Source organism: Psammomys obesus, unplaced genomic scaffold (assembly GCF_907164565.1).
Source record: "Psammomys obesus unplaced genomic scaffold, mPsaObe1.curated_primary_1811, whole genome shotgun sequence".
NCBI classification, from domain to species: Eukaryota; Metazoa; Chordata; class Mammalia; order Rodentia; family Muridae; genus Psammomys; species Psammomys obesus.
In genome coordinates this window covers 4,618,487-4,635,278 of record NW_026596040.1, presented here as the reverse complement: position 1 = coordinate 4,635,278, position 16,792 = coordinate 4,618,487, and the positions used below count along the sequence as shown (strand labels likewise).

Sequence of the window (16,792 nt, the reverse complement as noted above, 5' to 3'; positions counted from 1 at the left end):
AATCTCAAGGAGATAGCCTCATTTCATCCTATCATTTTAAAGTACTACATAAAACTAACTTTAGGCTGTATATAAGGTTATGAAATATAAGCAAATTTCATGTTTGCACTTAAGACTTATTCCCAAGACAATTTATTATGTATGTACAATCTGAAGTACTTCTTTCCAAAAGTGTTTTGAATAAGGGGCACTCAGTTTACATCTGGCATTTACTGGGAAACCTACCAGCTTTGAAATATGGGTGGGCGCATTGAATCTGTAGATGGCTCCGGTGGGGTGGCCATTTTCACAATAATAACTTTCCCGATGTACGAACATGGGAGGTATTTCCATCTTCTGGTATCTTCAATTTATTTCCTCGGTGTCTTAAAATTTTAATTATTCATGTTTTACTCCTCATTGGTTAGATTTATCCCAAGGTGTTTCTGAGGCGTGAGTGGGACTGTTTGTATGATATCTTTCTCATGTATTTGTCACTTGAATTGTAGGAAGGCTATCAGGTGTAGCAGCTTTCTGCTGGAGTCCTTAGAGTTTTTTCATGTATAGAAGCATATTATCTGCAAATAATGATACCTTCATGCCCCCCTTTTCTATTTATCCTCTCTATCTCTTTCATTTGTCTTATGGCTCCAGGAATGGAGACAGGGAGGAGAACAACCTTGTAGTTCCTGACTTTGGTGGAAGTGTTTTGAGTTTCTTCCATGTTGGCTGTGGGCTGGGTGTATATTTTCTTTATGGTGTTGAAATATGATCCCCGTATCCCTAGATGTTTTTATCCTGAAACTGTTACCATTAGAAGATGTTGGATTTGTCAAAGGCCTTTTCTCTGTCAATATATGGTTTACGCTATAATGGTGTTTCCTTTATGAATTTGGGTGTCATTGTTTGTGGCATAGATAGTAAGAACTGCAGTGTCCTCTTGGTGAATATTTTCCTTTTGTGAGAGCTTCCTTCCCTATCTCTTTTGATTAGTTTTGCTTTTAAATCTAATTTGTCAGATATTAGAACAGCTGAAGCAGCTTGTTTCTTAGTTCCATTTGCTTTTGAATATCTTTTTTCTATATCCAACCCAAGGTGATCCTTGATGCTAAGACAAATTCTCTTAGATGCAGCAGCAGGATGGGACCTATTAGTTAGTTCACCTCACCCTCCTCTCCTCCAAATCCAACCCCCAATCTCATCCCAGCAAGTTATCAGGGCAGCCTCCCCTTCCTGTCAGGCCCGTTTTTCAGAGGATCAAGCAAACCTCCCACAGTCGCCCTGCCCCCCAACCCTTTGCCTCCACTCCTTAACTCCAGCAAAAGTCCCTGGGAACCCACAGACCACACCTCCTAGGGAAACAGGTAGGCTAAGGGCAGACCTTCATTTCTCTTCTCTCCTCGAAATCTAATCCCCCAGTCTCATACCAGCTTTGTTAGTTTTTGTTAGTCTGTCTTTTTTATTGGGGAACCGAGACCATTAATGTTCTGAGTAATCAATGAGCAACGTTCACTGGTTACTGTTTATTTTTGTTGTGGTGCTTTTTCCCCCCCTTCTTTTGCTTTGCTATTACGGAATCATTCCTTGTGTTTTCTTTTGCCTGGTTAACCTGAAGAGGACTTCCTTCTATAGAGCTGACAATGTAAATAAATGCTGCTTAAAGTTGGTTCTGTCATGGACTGTCTTTATCCGTTTACAGTGATTAAAAGTCTTGCTGGGTGTAGTAGCCTGGGCTGGTATTCTCCTAAGGTCTGTAGAACATCTATCCAGACCCTTCTAGCTTTCAGAGTCACTGTTGAGAAATCAGGTGTAATTCTAGTAGGCCTGCCTTTTTGTCTGTTACTTGGCCATTTTCCCTTGCAGCTTTTAATATTCTTTCTTTGTTCTATATATTTAGTGTTTGATTATTATGTTCCAAGGAGAATTTCTCTTCTGGTCTGGGCTATTTGTTGTTCTGTATGTTTCTTGTACCTTGATAAGTACCTCCTTCTTTAAGGTGGGGGCATTTTCTTCTATGGTTTTACTGAAAATATTTTCTGTGTTATTCACCAGGGTTTCTTCTCCTCCTTTTATTCCTGTTGTTCATAGATTTTTGTCTTTTCATGGTGTCCCAGATTCCCTAGATGTTTTGTGCTTGCAGTTTTTTAGATGTAACATTTTCTTTGCCTGAGCTATTCATTTCTTTTATCTTGTTTTCAGTACTTGAGATTATGTCTTCCATATCTTGTATTGCATTGATGAGGCTTGCCTCTGGGGTTCCTGTTTGAGTTCCTAAATTTTTCATTTCCAGATTTCCCTCAGTTTGGGTTTCCTTTAATTCTATTTCCACTTTCGGGTCTTGAACTGTTTTATTCATGTCCTCCCACTGTATTTTCATAGATTTCTTCAAAGGATTTCTTCATTTCTTCTTTAAGTACCTCTATCATGTTTATAAAGACTACTTTATCTTGTGCTCCAGCTATGTTGGCATTTCTCAGGGACTACTATAGTAGAGTTGCAGAATTCTTGTGGCCACCTACTGTCCTGGGTACTATTGTGTTTTCACTGGCACCTGAATTTGAATGATTATAATTATAACCAGGTGCTGATACCTGGTCCTGTCTTTAATGTGTGGGGGTTTTTGTTCTTGATGTCTATTGCCCTCTGTGGTTCTTAGGAGAGTATGTTGCCTGGTAGGGAATGCTTCTGTGATCCTGCCAGGTGTGGCCACTTAGGTTCTGGGCACAGTGTGTCTCTAGGTATTGGTAACTGGCACTTAGTAATGGGAACGGACTAGAAGGAGAACTGAGAGGGTCCACAGGAGGGAGGACAGCAGAGTGTTTCACCAGTATCTGCTTAGTTCCCTGGGAATGGGGTCAGAGAGTAAGGCCAGAGCACAGCGGGTTTTCTGCTACAGAGATGGTGTGAGACTGGGGGATTGGGTTTGGAGGAGAGAGGCTAGCCCACCTGTTTCCCTGGGAGGTGTGGTCTCTGTGCTCCCTGTGGGAAGAGGTCTGCTTGATCCTCTGGAGATGGGGCTGAGAGGAAGGGAGGTTTGCTACGGAGCAGGGGATGATACTGGAGGTTGGATTAGGAGGAAAAATGTGTGAGGTGAAGATCTGCAGTTAGCCTACCTGCTTTTCCACCTACTTGATTTTAATACAAAGGCATAACTTTAGGAGAACAATGCCTGCTTGCTTCTTGGTACTTTGTTTGGAATACTTCTTTCCTATCCCTTTTATTTTTAGGCTTATGCCTATCTTTAAAGCTGATTTTCTTATAAACAGAAAGGTTGATACAAATTCCTAATCCATTTAGCCAGCCTGTGTCTTTTAACTGAAATGCTAAGGTCATTAATATTTAAAGTTATTGTTGAAATATATGTGTTGACTATAGTTTTTTTGTGGGTTTGGGAGGTTAGGGTGTGTGTGTTGTTTTGTTGTTTCTGTTCTTAATATTCACGTTTCAATAATTAGTTTTGTTTTCTTTATAGAGTCTCTTGGCTATGCTTGTTCCTTTGTTCCAGCATTCTTCATAGGGCTGATTTAGTCTATTTGTACTATAGGAAGTTTTCCTTTCTCTCAACTGTGGCTGATAGTTTGGCTAGGCTCAGTGGTCTAGCTTAATATCTATAATCTTTTATAATTTAGAGGGCATTGCTCCAGGCTCTTCTGCCTTTCAAAGTTTCCATCAGCTATTCTGGTAGATTTTCTTTTATATGTGATTTGTGTTTTCTCATACAACTTTTATTATTCTTTCTTTGTTCTGTGTACATACTGTTTTATCCATGATATGCCACGGGGCATTCCTTTTCTGGTCTGTCTGTTGTTCTGGGTTTCCTGTATCTGCATGGGTGTATCTTTCCTTGGGGGAGACATTTTTTTCTATAATTAAAGATCTGGTCTATGCCATTGACTCGGAATTTTTTTTCCTCATCTATGTCTATAGTTCAAAGATTTGGTCTTTTCATGGAAGCCCACAGTTCCTGCATAGTCCTTTCCTGTGTAATTTTTAATTGTTTTTGTTCTTTGCTTGTGTGGTCTTATCTGAGACCTTAGATGCTTTGTCAGCTGTTTGTAAGATTTCCCTCTGAGTTTTCTAATTGAGATACTGGATTTTTTTTTAACTCTATCTTCATTTCAGCTTGAGTTTTCTATGTTTCTATTTCTTTACTGGACTCAGTTTTCAAATCCAGTGCTTCACCTGTCTCTTCAGCAGGCCCTTCTTGTCCAGCATCTTCTATCCAGAAGAAAGATAGAACCGGGAACCCTCTTTGACTCTAATTTTCCACTCTGCCCCTCAGAGTTGCTCTATGTCCTATCAGCTCTGCTCCAGGCCTGATCCAGAATTTAGCTTCTGCTCTTGTTCTGATCCAAGCCATCATTCAGTGAGGTAAAAACCAGTTGTTTGCTCTTACACTTTATTGGAACATAGCAGGCTCGGTGATGTGTTCTATGATGTTCTCCTTCAACTTGGTGAGAATCTGCTTACTTGCCATGGGTCTGTCATATTCCTTCCTGGGCACAGACCTGTGGCCCTTTGTATACTCTCTTCCCTACAAAAAATAATTCCCCTTACCGCTTAGTGCCCTTTTCCACATTTTCATGTTCTATGACTTTAGCTCTGTTTGAAACTTCTCATGTATTTATACCATTCTATGGTCTCTTCCCCAGTGCTCCCCCTCAGGCCCAGAGTAGGATTTTAATGAACAGCTGTGTATCAGAAGTCTAAATGAATGTTAGCCTCCAACACCTGATGACCTCAGTTCAATCCCCAAAATTCACATACAGGTGGAAAGAGAAGAGCAAAGTTGTCCTCTGCCCTCCACTTGGGTACACAACTGGACATAGTCATGCGGACACATGCAATAATAATAAAAAATAATAAAGCAAAGCATAATTCTACCATTTCCTGGCTCCAGCTCTCTGCCACTGTCTGTTCAAACAACCTTCTTCATTCCCCCCACACTGGCATAAGAGACACTCACTGACCCATGCTTTCCTCCTAAAGACAGGGAGGGCTGAGTCCACATTCAGTCCAGGGCCAGTTGGTGCAATGCAAGGGCACACAGGGGAGAGGAGACAGCACATGTCACCGAGGCAATGTTCACAGGAATGTTCACCGTGTATGATGGCACATTCTCGGTGTTTCCTTCCAGGTTCACGACTACCTCCGCAGCAAGCTGTGCTCCCTCTATGAAAATGACTGCATTTTCGATAAATTTGAGTGTGTGTGGAATGGGTCAGACAGGTAAGAAACACTCTGGGACTGAGAGCCCTACCTTTGAGGAGCCTCTGGGCAATTTATCTTAAATGAGACCTGGCCAAGGTATATTATGTGAGTCACTAGTTGGAAACTGTGGTTACATCTACAAAGGGAAGGATTCTGTGAGACCCCAAGTTCATTTCAGGGCTGGCATGGGTGACAGTTCAATGTCAGCAAGAACATCTGTCTTTGACTTGAAGGACTCGAGACTACTGATAATACACCAGCAAGTCTTCCTCTCCATAGCTCTGATTACTACCAAGAGGCTTTCTAGACCCATCCCCTTGAGGCTGCTAGAGCAGACCTGACTGAAGGCCCCAGTGCTTCATGAGCAGACTTCTAGCCAACCTCATTCATCACATTCCATCCAAGTGATTTATTAGTGTTTTAAGGCCCTTGATTTCTACAATACTTCATATTACCTCGCAATAGTTCATTTTGAGTTTGACAAATGCAGATGATTCTTTGACTGTCTGTAAACTAGATGCAGGCCGCTGGGGCTCAGTAAGCTCCTTGATGAAGGTGGCACCAGGAATAGCTTTCAATGGCATGGAACTTTTTCCACAACAGGCCATTCTGAGATCCCAACTTTGAGTCAATACCATGGTCTCTGACTATCTTGCCCTCTTCCCAAACCACCCATCAATCTACTTCTTAGATGAACTAGATGTATTAACCATGTAGGAAAAAAAAAAAACAACAACCTAGGTTACACTATCCAGTTCATACAGGATAAGAAAGCAAAGCAAGAAACCATATGAACCAGAGTCCCTAGGGAAAGCTGTGAGCCTGTCACTCTGCCACTTAGTCATTGTTAGTTGACACTATGTTCACAATTGTTACTATTCCAGTTCACCCTTCATTAACCTAGATTCAAGTCTACCAGGTACCTGTGCACAGGACATTTTTCACACACATCTTCTAATCCAGCCACAGCCCAGTAAGGTTCTTCCCATCATCTCCACTTCACAGTTGAGGAAGCTAATAATCAAAGTAATTGAGAATTAGTGGGATGACCCAACCTGATAAATTAGTAAGCCTTAATTATAAAAGTAAAGAAATGTTGGCTTTGAGGCCTGAGATCAATCCTTCTATAACATCATCACTGGGAATTTTGTTTGGGGTTCAGATAAAGTTGGGATATTTAAGGATAACACTTTTTTTTTTCTTGACTTGCTTAAGAGCAAGTCCGATCGTGATGGGGAAGTGAGAGCAGTGTCTTGGAAGCTACAAAGCCAGGTGCTGGATCACAGTACCCTCAGACTCTCGCTCTCAATGTGTACGCCTTCATCTCCCCTGAAATCCCCTTGCACGAGCTACTGAAATCTTAACTATGATTATGGAGGAAAAGCCACCTGCACCTGGGGCTGGAGAGATGGCTCAGAGGTTAAGAGCACTGTCTGTTCTTCCAGAGGTCCTGAGTTCCATTCCCAGCAACCACATGATAGCTCACAGCCATCTATATAGTAAGATCTGGTGCCCTCTTCTGGTGTAAAGGCACACATGCAGGCAGAATGCTATATAAATAATAAATAAATCTAAAAAAAAAAAAAAGCCCCCTGCACCCCCATGCTGGAGCACCCAGATATTCCTTTATCCATAGCACCCCATTACTGGGCCCATGAAACAAAATCTAAACTGATTAATGTGCACAGTCAACAGAGTTCCCAAAGCACCCCAGACTTGTCATTTTTTCCCTTCCCCAAAAAACAGATGACACCAGGCATTCCTTCCCAGACACAGTCTAGACCAGTGTCTTTGAAGGGCCACCATAAATGGCACACATATGGCACAGGCAGTGGCCCTGTACCCGCCCAACACTTGCCACCTACCTTAAATTCCAGCTTTAAAGATTCAATGCCATGTTGCTGGAAGGCCTTCAACATTCACTGCTCTCCCACCTAATCATAGATAGCCCCAAGAACAGATAAAGCTGCAAAACCATGGGAGCATCTCCTCCAATGCCTTGATCAAAGTTTAGATTACCTGGTTAACTCTGTTGGCTGTCTCTCCCGGGAAGGGCACGGCATCTATGTTGTGCAACACCAGAACATAGAGCTGGCCTCCCTGTGGCGATCACTGCCTCAGTACTTTACACAGCAGGCAGATGAGCTAAGCTACATTCCCAGAGCTCAGAGAGCCCAGAATTCCCCCCAAACAAATGTGTTTCAAGCCTGCAAAAAGTTTGCTGATTCCATGTGTTCCTAGTTACACCTATGGGAAGTGGGTAACCCTAGGATTATAAGAATTGGACCAGATTAGTCCAAAAGGACATCCATGGAGTAAAAATGAGTAATACTGGTGGTTATCACAACGCTTTGTTCCAAATCCAGGCAATGAGCTTGGCACTTTTAATGGTTTAAAAAAAAAAAAAAACAAGTCAGTGTTCCCAGTTTAAACCTGAATTTCCTGTGAGCAGGCATGATAAGCGTTGTTTGCTCCTGAAGGCGGACTGGGTATGTCTCACCACTGTCTCTACAGTACTCAGCCGCTTCTTTCTCTCTCCCCCGCAGTGTCATCATGACGGGCTCCTACAACAACTTCTTCAGGATGTTCGACCGAAACACCAAACGTGATGTGACCCTTGAGGCCTCGAGGGAAAACAGCAAACCCCGGGCTATCCTCAAACCCCGAAAAGTGTGTGTCGGGGGCAAGCGAAGAAAAGATGAGATCAGTGTCGACAGTCTGGACTTTAGCAAAAAGATCTTGCATACAGCTTGGCATCCTTCAGAAAATATTATAGCAGTGGCGGCCACAAATAACTTATATATCTTCCAGGACAAGGTTAACTAGGAGGACAAGCTATTACTTAGTCTCATATACTGAATACTAGTCAAACAAGTTTTTAAATGTTTCTTTGGGTCTTCATTTGATGCATTGACTTTCATTTCCCTATGCATAAAACAATTGGAATAGAATTTAAAAGGAGTTTAATGTTCCCAACTCCCCAATTCTAAGAAACTTTTGTCAAACTCAGTAGGCTTGGGACACTTCTGTTTAGAACTGAGACCTGCCAACTGGCAGTAATTCCTCCATAGTCGACTTGAATTTCTGATGCGTTCGTTCATTGCCCAGTTTTCTCTGGTGGGTTCCGTGTTTTGTTTCTAGGTGTCTGCTGCGATAAAATGAGATTGTCTGTAGTATTTAAGGAGAAAAGAGATAAGGTTTTTTTTTAAAATGAAACAATTCCATTTGTTTGAAAAAAAAATCAACAAAAAATAAACACTGTTTACTCTTAGAGTTTCTCTTTGTGAAGAATCAGACCTAGCCAATATATCTCCTCTGCCTTCCCATCCATTTCCTTTTAAACAGTTCTATTGAAGCCAGAGACTTATTTCATGAGGCTGAGAAAAGGGGTGTAAAATGGGAGGGGAAGGGACGTCATGACACTGTTCTCTCTTTTCGTAAGCCTCATAGAGACAGCCTGGGAATGTGATGGCAACAGCACCACAAACACTTTAGGGAACTTAAAGAGTCCTTTCTCCATGGGGCTTCCCAGAGTTTACTTGGCAAGGCCAGCGGAGACCAGATCCCTTCCATTGCTTGTTACTCTTGCTTTGTTTTCATTTCCTTTTAAATGTCTCCATCTAATCCCCCGCCTACATGGTCCTTGGCTCTTTCCCTTCAACCTCTGCCAGAGGATTTGCCCATTGACTTCTAAAGGCTGTGTCCCGGTTGCTTAGAATCAGGGGTTCTCAATAAAGCAGGGAGTCTGAATAGCAGTAGCCCCCACCACCCCAAGAAAGACTGACCTGTTATTTTTGGTTTATGTCCCCTCCTCTTTTCTCAGACATAGCCATCCATCAGCCCTCACTGTGTCTACAACAAAGGCCATACTGATGCTGATTTGTGTAAGCATACATCTGTGAGCCCACTTCAAACTCACCAAACAGGAAAAAGTAAGGGCTCTTTCCCTACAACCAGCAATAAGATATGACGAGGAGGGAGGGTTCACACACACACACATGATGGGATGGAACACACCATCAGCCAATCTCAGCCTTGTGTTCATATTTCAGCAAGAAATAACAGTCAGGAAATATAAGTTCTGACAGGCCAGTATTTCTTTTCAACATTAATCAAAACAGCTGGTTCACCGATCTCTTGAGATGAGAATTTGGACTCACCACTTCAAGAAAACCATTTCCAAAGGGACCTTCAAAATTCAAGGATTTATTCACTCAGAGAGGAAGCTTAGAAGGTACGTGTGTCCTGAAAGTGGGACCTTGGCCTTTGTCTGTTCCTCTGTCTCAGCTCATCTCCCCAGTATCCATCTGGTAGACAGGAAACAACTTGAAATGAGAGATTTTTCGCTAAAAGAAAATGCTTCCTTCAGTTTCTGGATTTATTAAAACTCCCAACTTTGATTTTGCTTTAGAGGATTAAAAGAAAAGTAAAAGAAGCATATTGTCTTTGTTTCTAAGCTGTTGCCTGTGTGCTAACAGCTTTTTGGCAGGAAATAAGTACCTACTTAAATACTAACAACTTTTTTAAAGATCCCAATTTCAGGAGCTTTAACACAAGCCTTTGCACCTCCATACAGTGGCACGTTAGATGAAGATGTGACTTCCTTGGTGTTTCTCAAGTTCCTTGTAGTGCAAGCTGCTCCTTGGGCATCTTTCATGGCCTGTGGAGAAACTTGCTGGGTAGGAAAGTGATTTGATGAGACTTGAGAGAACTAGCAACCCCTCCCACTCCTAGAGAGCCGCCACGGGTAGGGAACACCAGGGCACAGGCGTTTGCCATCTTCTTGACTCCCTGGGACTCCCCATCTCTGACTGTGCAAAGTAGGCTTGTGCAAAGCCCAGACCAAGTTGGGCATCAGCCCTCCTTTGTACTCTTGTTCATTTAACCTCTATCTAAGTCTTTCCTCAGAAGCAAGATATCCTCCTCCAAAGAACAAATATTCCTGAAAGTTGGTTCTGATGTGCTGACGTTTCTAACGCTAATCGCATAACTGTTCACACGTAAAACGTGGATCCACATACCTTCCGAGTCGTCCTGTGAGCCAAAAGAATGCTTACTAACCTCCAAGTAACCAGCACAGTGTTTCTCAACCTGTGGGTCGTGACCCTTTTGGGGGGCTTAAATGACTTTTTCACAGGGGTCACATATCAAATATCCTACATATCAAACATATTCATTACAATTCATAACGGTAGTGCTGGAGGGATGGCTCAGAGGTTAAGAGCACTGGCTGCTCTTCCAAAAGTCCTGAGTTCAATTCCCAGCAACCACATGATGGCTCACAGCCATTTATAATGGGATCTGGTGCCCTCTTTTGGCATGCAGGCAGAACACTTTATACATAATAAACAAACAAACAAATAAATAAATAAATCTTTTAAAAATAATTTATAACAGTAGAAACTTTGTAGTATGACATAGCAATGAAAATAATTTTATGGTTGGGGTCACCATAACATGAGAAACTGTACTAAAGGGTCACAGCATTAGGAAGGTTAAGAACCACTGAACAAGCATGACTTCAATGCCTTTGGAAGCATTAGAGTATCTCCGTGGTCTGCACATTTTGGAGCCATCATTGCTCCTCAGAACACACACATGAGCAATTCTGGTGATTGTGAAAGAGCTCACAGGTTCCCTGAAGTCTGCAGACTTCAACTGTAGACCCACACTGTCTAAGGAACTCAGTATAGAGGAGAACCTGTGAGTTGGAGGTGGGTGGGAATTTGCCAGATGAGTTAGAGCACACGGCTACCAGACTCTCCTTTATTGCACACAAAAGGGAGCCTTGGATACATAGCCATGAAGACAAAAACAGGAGAGGGTTTCACTAGATCGAGGCCTCAGGCACTAACCACCATCCGTCACCATTTGCCAGATGCTGAGCAGTGAACCCTTTATCATGTCCCTGGGCCCTGGGTATTCTGTACTGGGCAAACCCAGAAGACCCTCGAAGCGACCTGAAACCCATCCTGCTATGATTTGGACAGTTTGTTTGTCTCTGTGGACCCTGTGTTGTATGTTTGCAAGCGCCATCAGATTACGATGGGAGGGCATGGGTTCGATTGAGCAAAATGGGAAGCATGCTTTCCTGCGCTTCCATTAAAATCCTCCTAAGTTAACATTCAGTTCCTGATGTTTAAAAGCAAAGCAGCTCCAAAGGTCGGATTTAATAGGCAGCCACGATTTCTTGTCCAGAGGAGGAAGGTAAGTTGTGAAAATAAGAGTGACATAAGCCAGCAACAGGGGGGTGGGGTGCCAGGTAGACAGGTGGGGACCTGCTTCCTACCTCCTTAAAGTCTAGCTCCTGCCTTTCCTCCTCTGATGGCTAAAAGCACAGCAAACCAGCCACAGCAGCCACACTCCTGGAGGATGATCATCTTTGCATGCTCACTCTGTTGCCTCCTCCCTCAACACACACCACCACTGAGTCCCACTTTGCAAATGGAGAAATGGCAGCCTGGCAGCCTAGCCAAGGACATCTACCACCAGCGAGAGATGGATCTTGGACTCCAAGTATCTGAGTGAAGCAGGGCTGTTAGACTCCTGGGTCCGCTACAGACAAAACTAACATCACCCAGAACTTCTTACGGCCCAGGCTTGGTTCTCCATGCTACACAGGCATTAAGTTGTTTGCCCACAAAACCCCAGCCATGCGTCTAACAGACATGTTCTGAGAGTCTGCGCCAGTCCAGCCTGCCTCCGGATTCACCTGCTAGCAGGCAGGACAGCATACTTCCACAGGTACTGCAGGCCTATTGCTCCTTGGCCGCACACTTACCATGCTGAATGTTACAGGCAACTGTTAGACACAGGGTTTCTGCAGCTCAGTGCATCTGGATACACTTGTTTATACCAGTATCACTACAATCAGGAGCAATGTGTTACATTAGGACATAAACGGCAGCAATGTCGGGACAGACAGCAGCACCTGGCAAGAGGAATCTGTCAGCTCCTGTAATCATAGGCGAGTCACTCTTGACCAATTCACCATTGTGTGGAGAGCGACTGAACTATTACAGCAACAGAAAAAAAAAATGACAACATTTACACAATTCACAAACAACAGAACCAAGCTGTTTAGTGAAAGTTCCCTTCCCCATTCCCCTCTCACACTACATGTAGAGGAAAGTACTCATTAAAAAGCTAGTCCTAACCATGGGCCTGAGTTCATCAACACTGCAGGGAGTGTTTGGGGGAGGGGGGAGATTCAGGGAACAGAGCCCAGGCAAAAAGACGGAGGAACTGGGACAGCTAAGACACTGCCTCTGCTGGAAGTAACAAGCACGAGTGCATTCTGCACACACCAACAGCACGTTTATAACACAAGGGGATGTGAAGGAAGCGCAGAAACTACAGCGGGAATGGATGGTCCAAGTGATAAGAAAAAGGCTACTGAGAATTTTTTTTTTTTTTACACCAAAGTAGAGGTTTAAGGCATTTCACCCAGCAAGCACTGGGTACAGCACTTCCAATAGATGAAACCCCAGAGATGAGGAGCTGGAGTGAGGAGAGTGGCGTGGTGTGGCATGGGAGCCAGGTGCCAAGCCAGTGTGTGCCCCTTGTACTGTTAGAAAGTCATGTTTGGTTCTGGTGATAACCCGCCCTACTAGCTTTCACGAATCCAACTCCATTTGTGCTACTTAGGTTTGAACCTAGGCCCTCCCTCGCCATTCAAACACTCCACCACTAAGCTGCCACACCCCTGAGACCCAGTGCCAAATATTTCCTAAGCCCCACCGAAATCCCCAATGAGTAGAAAAGCATTCCTGTGATGGACTCAAAGGCTTGCATGACAGCCTAGAGTTTTACCCAGGCCTGGCCTTTGCCCAGATCCTGCACCTGTTCCTCCACAGTGATGGGTGGTGTGTTGAGAGCTTCTTCGCTTTCACCAACGAGGAGACTCAGGAAGCAAAGACTAGTGGCTGGCCAGGAAGACTGCAGAGCCTGTACACCACACGAGTCTTCAGCCTCCAACTCTCACCTCAGTGCTGATTACCCCTACCTGCCCAGCTCAGATCTGCCATACTAGATAGACTGTGGGGGCAGGCTCTGCCTGACCACTCATTTCTGCCCCCTCCTGCCTACACAGCCTAAAGACGGTGATTGCTGTGGAAACAGAACACTGCTAGCTCCTGACCCTGTCACCAGTCCCTGAAAGTCACCCTCAGCAAAGCTCACCAAAGTTGCCTCTGACCACCATCTCTGGCAGCCCTAGCTGCTGTCATCAGTCTGGATGGGTGCATAGCTATTTCTCCAAAAATGAACCTTGGGAGAAAACCCAGAGGCCTCAGGGACCAGCCAGCAGTGTGATATTCTTGCCCTAGTTGGGTCCAGTCAGAATGATATCTTTGTCGGTGTCGAGGATCCCAGAGATTGGAGTTAAAAGATGTTTGCCTCAATGACAAAAGTTAAAGTGGTATGTTGGAGTTCTAAGCTAAATATTTAATAATTGACCAAGCCTGATGAGCCTGTGCCAGGCTGTTCTACAGAGCAGTAGGGATGGCCACTGTCTACACACAGCCTGTAGCACACAGGGAGGGAACAACCTCTCAGGCAACAGCAGCAGCTGGAGGTCTTGGCCAAGCTCCTCCAGGGCCTTGGGCCCATCAGCCCTTCTGCCTGCCTCCTCTACTATTGAAAGGCTAAACAGCCCTGGACAAATGACATGCCTGTCCCTCTGTGGCCTTGTGTTAAACCGATAGCCTGTAAATTCAATGTGAAGACTGAGAAGATCTGACACACTCCAAGCTCTCAGATGTGTGCCTAGCTCACAGAGGTACTGCATAAACATGCATTGGCATGGCTCTGCTATAACTACAAAAGAGAACAACATGTGGGCTGGGGAGATGGCTCAGCAGTTAAGAGCACTGTCTGCTCTTCCAAAGGACTCAGGTTCAATTCCCAGCACCCACATGGCAGCTCACAACTGTCTAGAACCCCTGTTCCAGGGGATCCGACCCCTTCACACAGGCAGACAAAACATCAATGTACATAAAATAAAAATAAATATTAAAAAAAATAGATCAACATATTCCATATACCATGCCAGTCAGGGAGGCATGGAGAGCACGCAAGACCACCTCAATTCCTTGGGTGAAAGCTGGAAGACAAATGGGAGGGAGTTTTCCGGAGGAAGAGAAAAGAGCATTCCACGCCTTGGGGTTGGGATGTGCAGGAAAAACAGCATGTGGGTATGTAAGGAACTTAGCATGCTTACCAGGGCAGGAGACAGACAGTCCTGAAAGGTAAGGGACACAGTCGGAAAGCAAGGCTTGTCCTTAATGGGAGTCACCCCTGGGGACTGCCTATCTGAAGCAGGCTAGGAGTGAGCAATCTGAAAAACCCTGGTTTCCATCTGAAGTTAGCGAGTATTGATTACTCCAGTCCCAAGGAGACACTGATGACCTCAAGTGCAGGGTCACAGCCTCAGTCAGGCTTTTTCCCAACTCCCTAAGTTCCGTATGAATGAGACGGTGCTTAGTCCACTCTTCCTCCTTGGAGCAATGTTCAGCACACACCAGATGCTCCATAAATGTTTGTTGAGTGAAGAAACACGCTCATGGGTAACAAAGTCAGTGCTGGCCCCTGCCCTTAGGAAGATTACAGGACGAACAGCGGCTACTGAGTAAGGAGAACTCGACATATGGAGACCCAAGCAACACCAAAGGATTGCTGAGAGGAGTCAGGGGATTTAAAAAAAAAAAAAAATGAGCACTAGTGAGCCAAGATGCATTAAGAGCAAGTGACTGAGCTCAGCGCTGGCTGACAAAACACGTGCCCCTGCCTGATGCATCACCCTCCCTGCAGCTGTTAGCTTCTGGGACCCCCGGAAAGCATGCAGAAAGGTTGACGGCTTACAATCAATACCGTGTGCACTGAGGCAGGGAGCAGAATTATCACATCTGAGATATCCCGCCGCCCATCACGCTGCAGCACTAAATATTCCCTGTAACAAGGCTAAGGGGAGTGATGAGAACGAGTGTTCTCAACCCTCCCACGTGGAGGAAAAAGAGACAAACCTTCCCTGGGACGTTCTCAGGGGAAAGCAAGCTGGTTCCCTGAAGAAATCTGAGGCTGAGTGTGCACGGAGCAAAGCAGGGATGGGAAGAGATCGGAATGTTCATTTGCCTAAGTGTCTGAGGTGCACAGTGATAGGTTGATGAAGATGATGAAGGGTGAACGCTGGATTTTCCTTCTCTATAACCAAGTCACACCAATAAAAAAAAAAATTAAAAAATTCATCCCCTTCAGCATTACTTTCTTACTTCCGATTCTCTGCGGAGAGCACAATTGGCAGTATGATTTCATCTAAGCCGCTGGTCTCCAACCCTGCACACAAGTTGCTCAGGAACTGTCATAGAGCAACAGATGATTACAAGGTCATGTTAAACACAATCTGTTTCTTAATGACGTAAACTGGGTTTTGTTGAGTACCAGCTGTTTCGCAGATCTACCAGTCAACACACTGAAGGGCTGGGGCAGAGTTCAGTCACACATCACTTACAAGGTATGCGCAAGGCCCTGGGTTCATTCCCAATAAGCACACACACATACACACACACATGCACAAACACACAAGAACACACACACAAGAACACATACAGGGACACACACGTTAGACAAAAATACAAAGGTGGTATGATAATTAATCTAAGGGTGTGACTCAGAGATAAAGCAGTTGCCTGGCATGCACCAAGGCCCAGGTTCAGTTCCCAGTGCTCAGAACACACACACTGTGCAGCAGTGTGTCCGCCTGTCTGAGAGTCTCACAGAAGGAAGGCAGGGGTTGGAGACCAGGGTTGCGTTCTCTTCTCAGTGAAATACTTCATGAATCGCAGCTGCACTTTCCATTCCCCCATTTCCTTCCTGTCAGGGTGAGAGGCATAATTTCCTGATCTTTTTAAACGGGCAGAAAAGTTCCTTAGTTCACTTATGATGGCTGTGGCTGACGGAATACCCCGAAATGCCTAGAAGAGCGTATTCGTTGGTGACTGAACAAATGCCACAGAAATTGATTGTCTATCATAGAAGAAAGAGTACTTCCAAAATTATCTGACCTTCCGAAGTACAGAAATAATGTCTCATGGCAGGGATGGAACACGGCCCTGAGCAGCTCCATTCTGGCCAGCGCAAGGATCGTTAGGTCACTCCGTCGTTCTCGCGTGTTTCAGGAGAGACTCTGCGACCCTCCAGCAGGATCAGTGCTTACATCTTTCCCTCGTTCTCCAGCTCGAAACCAATTCCTCTTCTTGCCCTGACACTTCACACATGTATGCACACGTACCACATGCACAAATGGTCTCAATGGCACATTAACGGAACCTTGGAGGAAACTCTCCGAATTCATTACCTTTCCTGTGGCAATGGAGGATGCTTCCCAATAGCTCAGGGACAGAGCCTGGAAACAGAGGCTGTAAACCTTTTATTATCTTATCTTTTACTTCAGGACTGAGGCTCCATTTACAAATTAAATTTCCACTGGGTTGGATGATAGTAAGATTATATGACTCTACATAAGATTGTTATGGCTGTCTTTTTATGTGCTCAGTATGACATAACTGCCAGGACAAGAGGCGATAATTGCAGATTACTGTTTTTG

The 16,792-nt window shown here is 44.4% G+C and overlaps 1 protein-coding gene across 3 annotated transcripts in view; it reads left to right on the top strand.

The window, feature by feature from the left end:
* Ppp2r2b (protein phosphatase 2 regulatory subunit Bbeta) overlaps positions 1 to 8,489 on the top strand; it is a 393,858-nt gene extending 385,369 nt beyond the window's left edge. The window contains exons 8-9 of one of the 3 annotated variants that reach the window (XM_055622592.1): positions 5,117 to 5,208; positions 7,737 to 8,489. In XM_055622592.1, coding sequence (XP_055478567.1) covers positions 5,117 to 5,208; positions 7,737 to 8,016 — 372 coding nt within the window. In that variant the 3' untranslated portion in view covers positions 8,017 to 8,489. The remainder of the gene's footprint in view (positions 1 to 5,116; positions 5,209 to 7,736) is intronic. The other 2 variants (XM_055622593.1, XM_055622594.1) reach the window with 2 other exon arrangements.
* Positions 8,490 to 16,792: the final 8,303 nt, after the last annotated feature.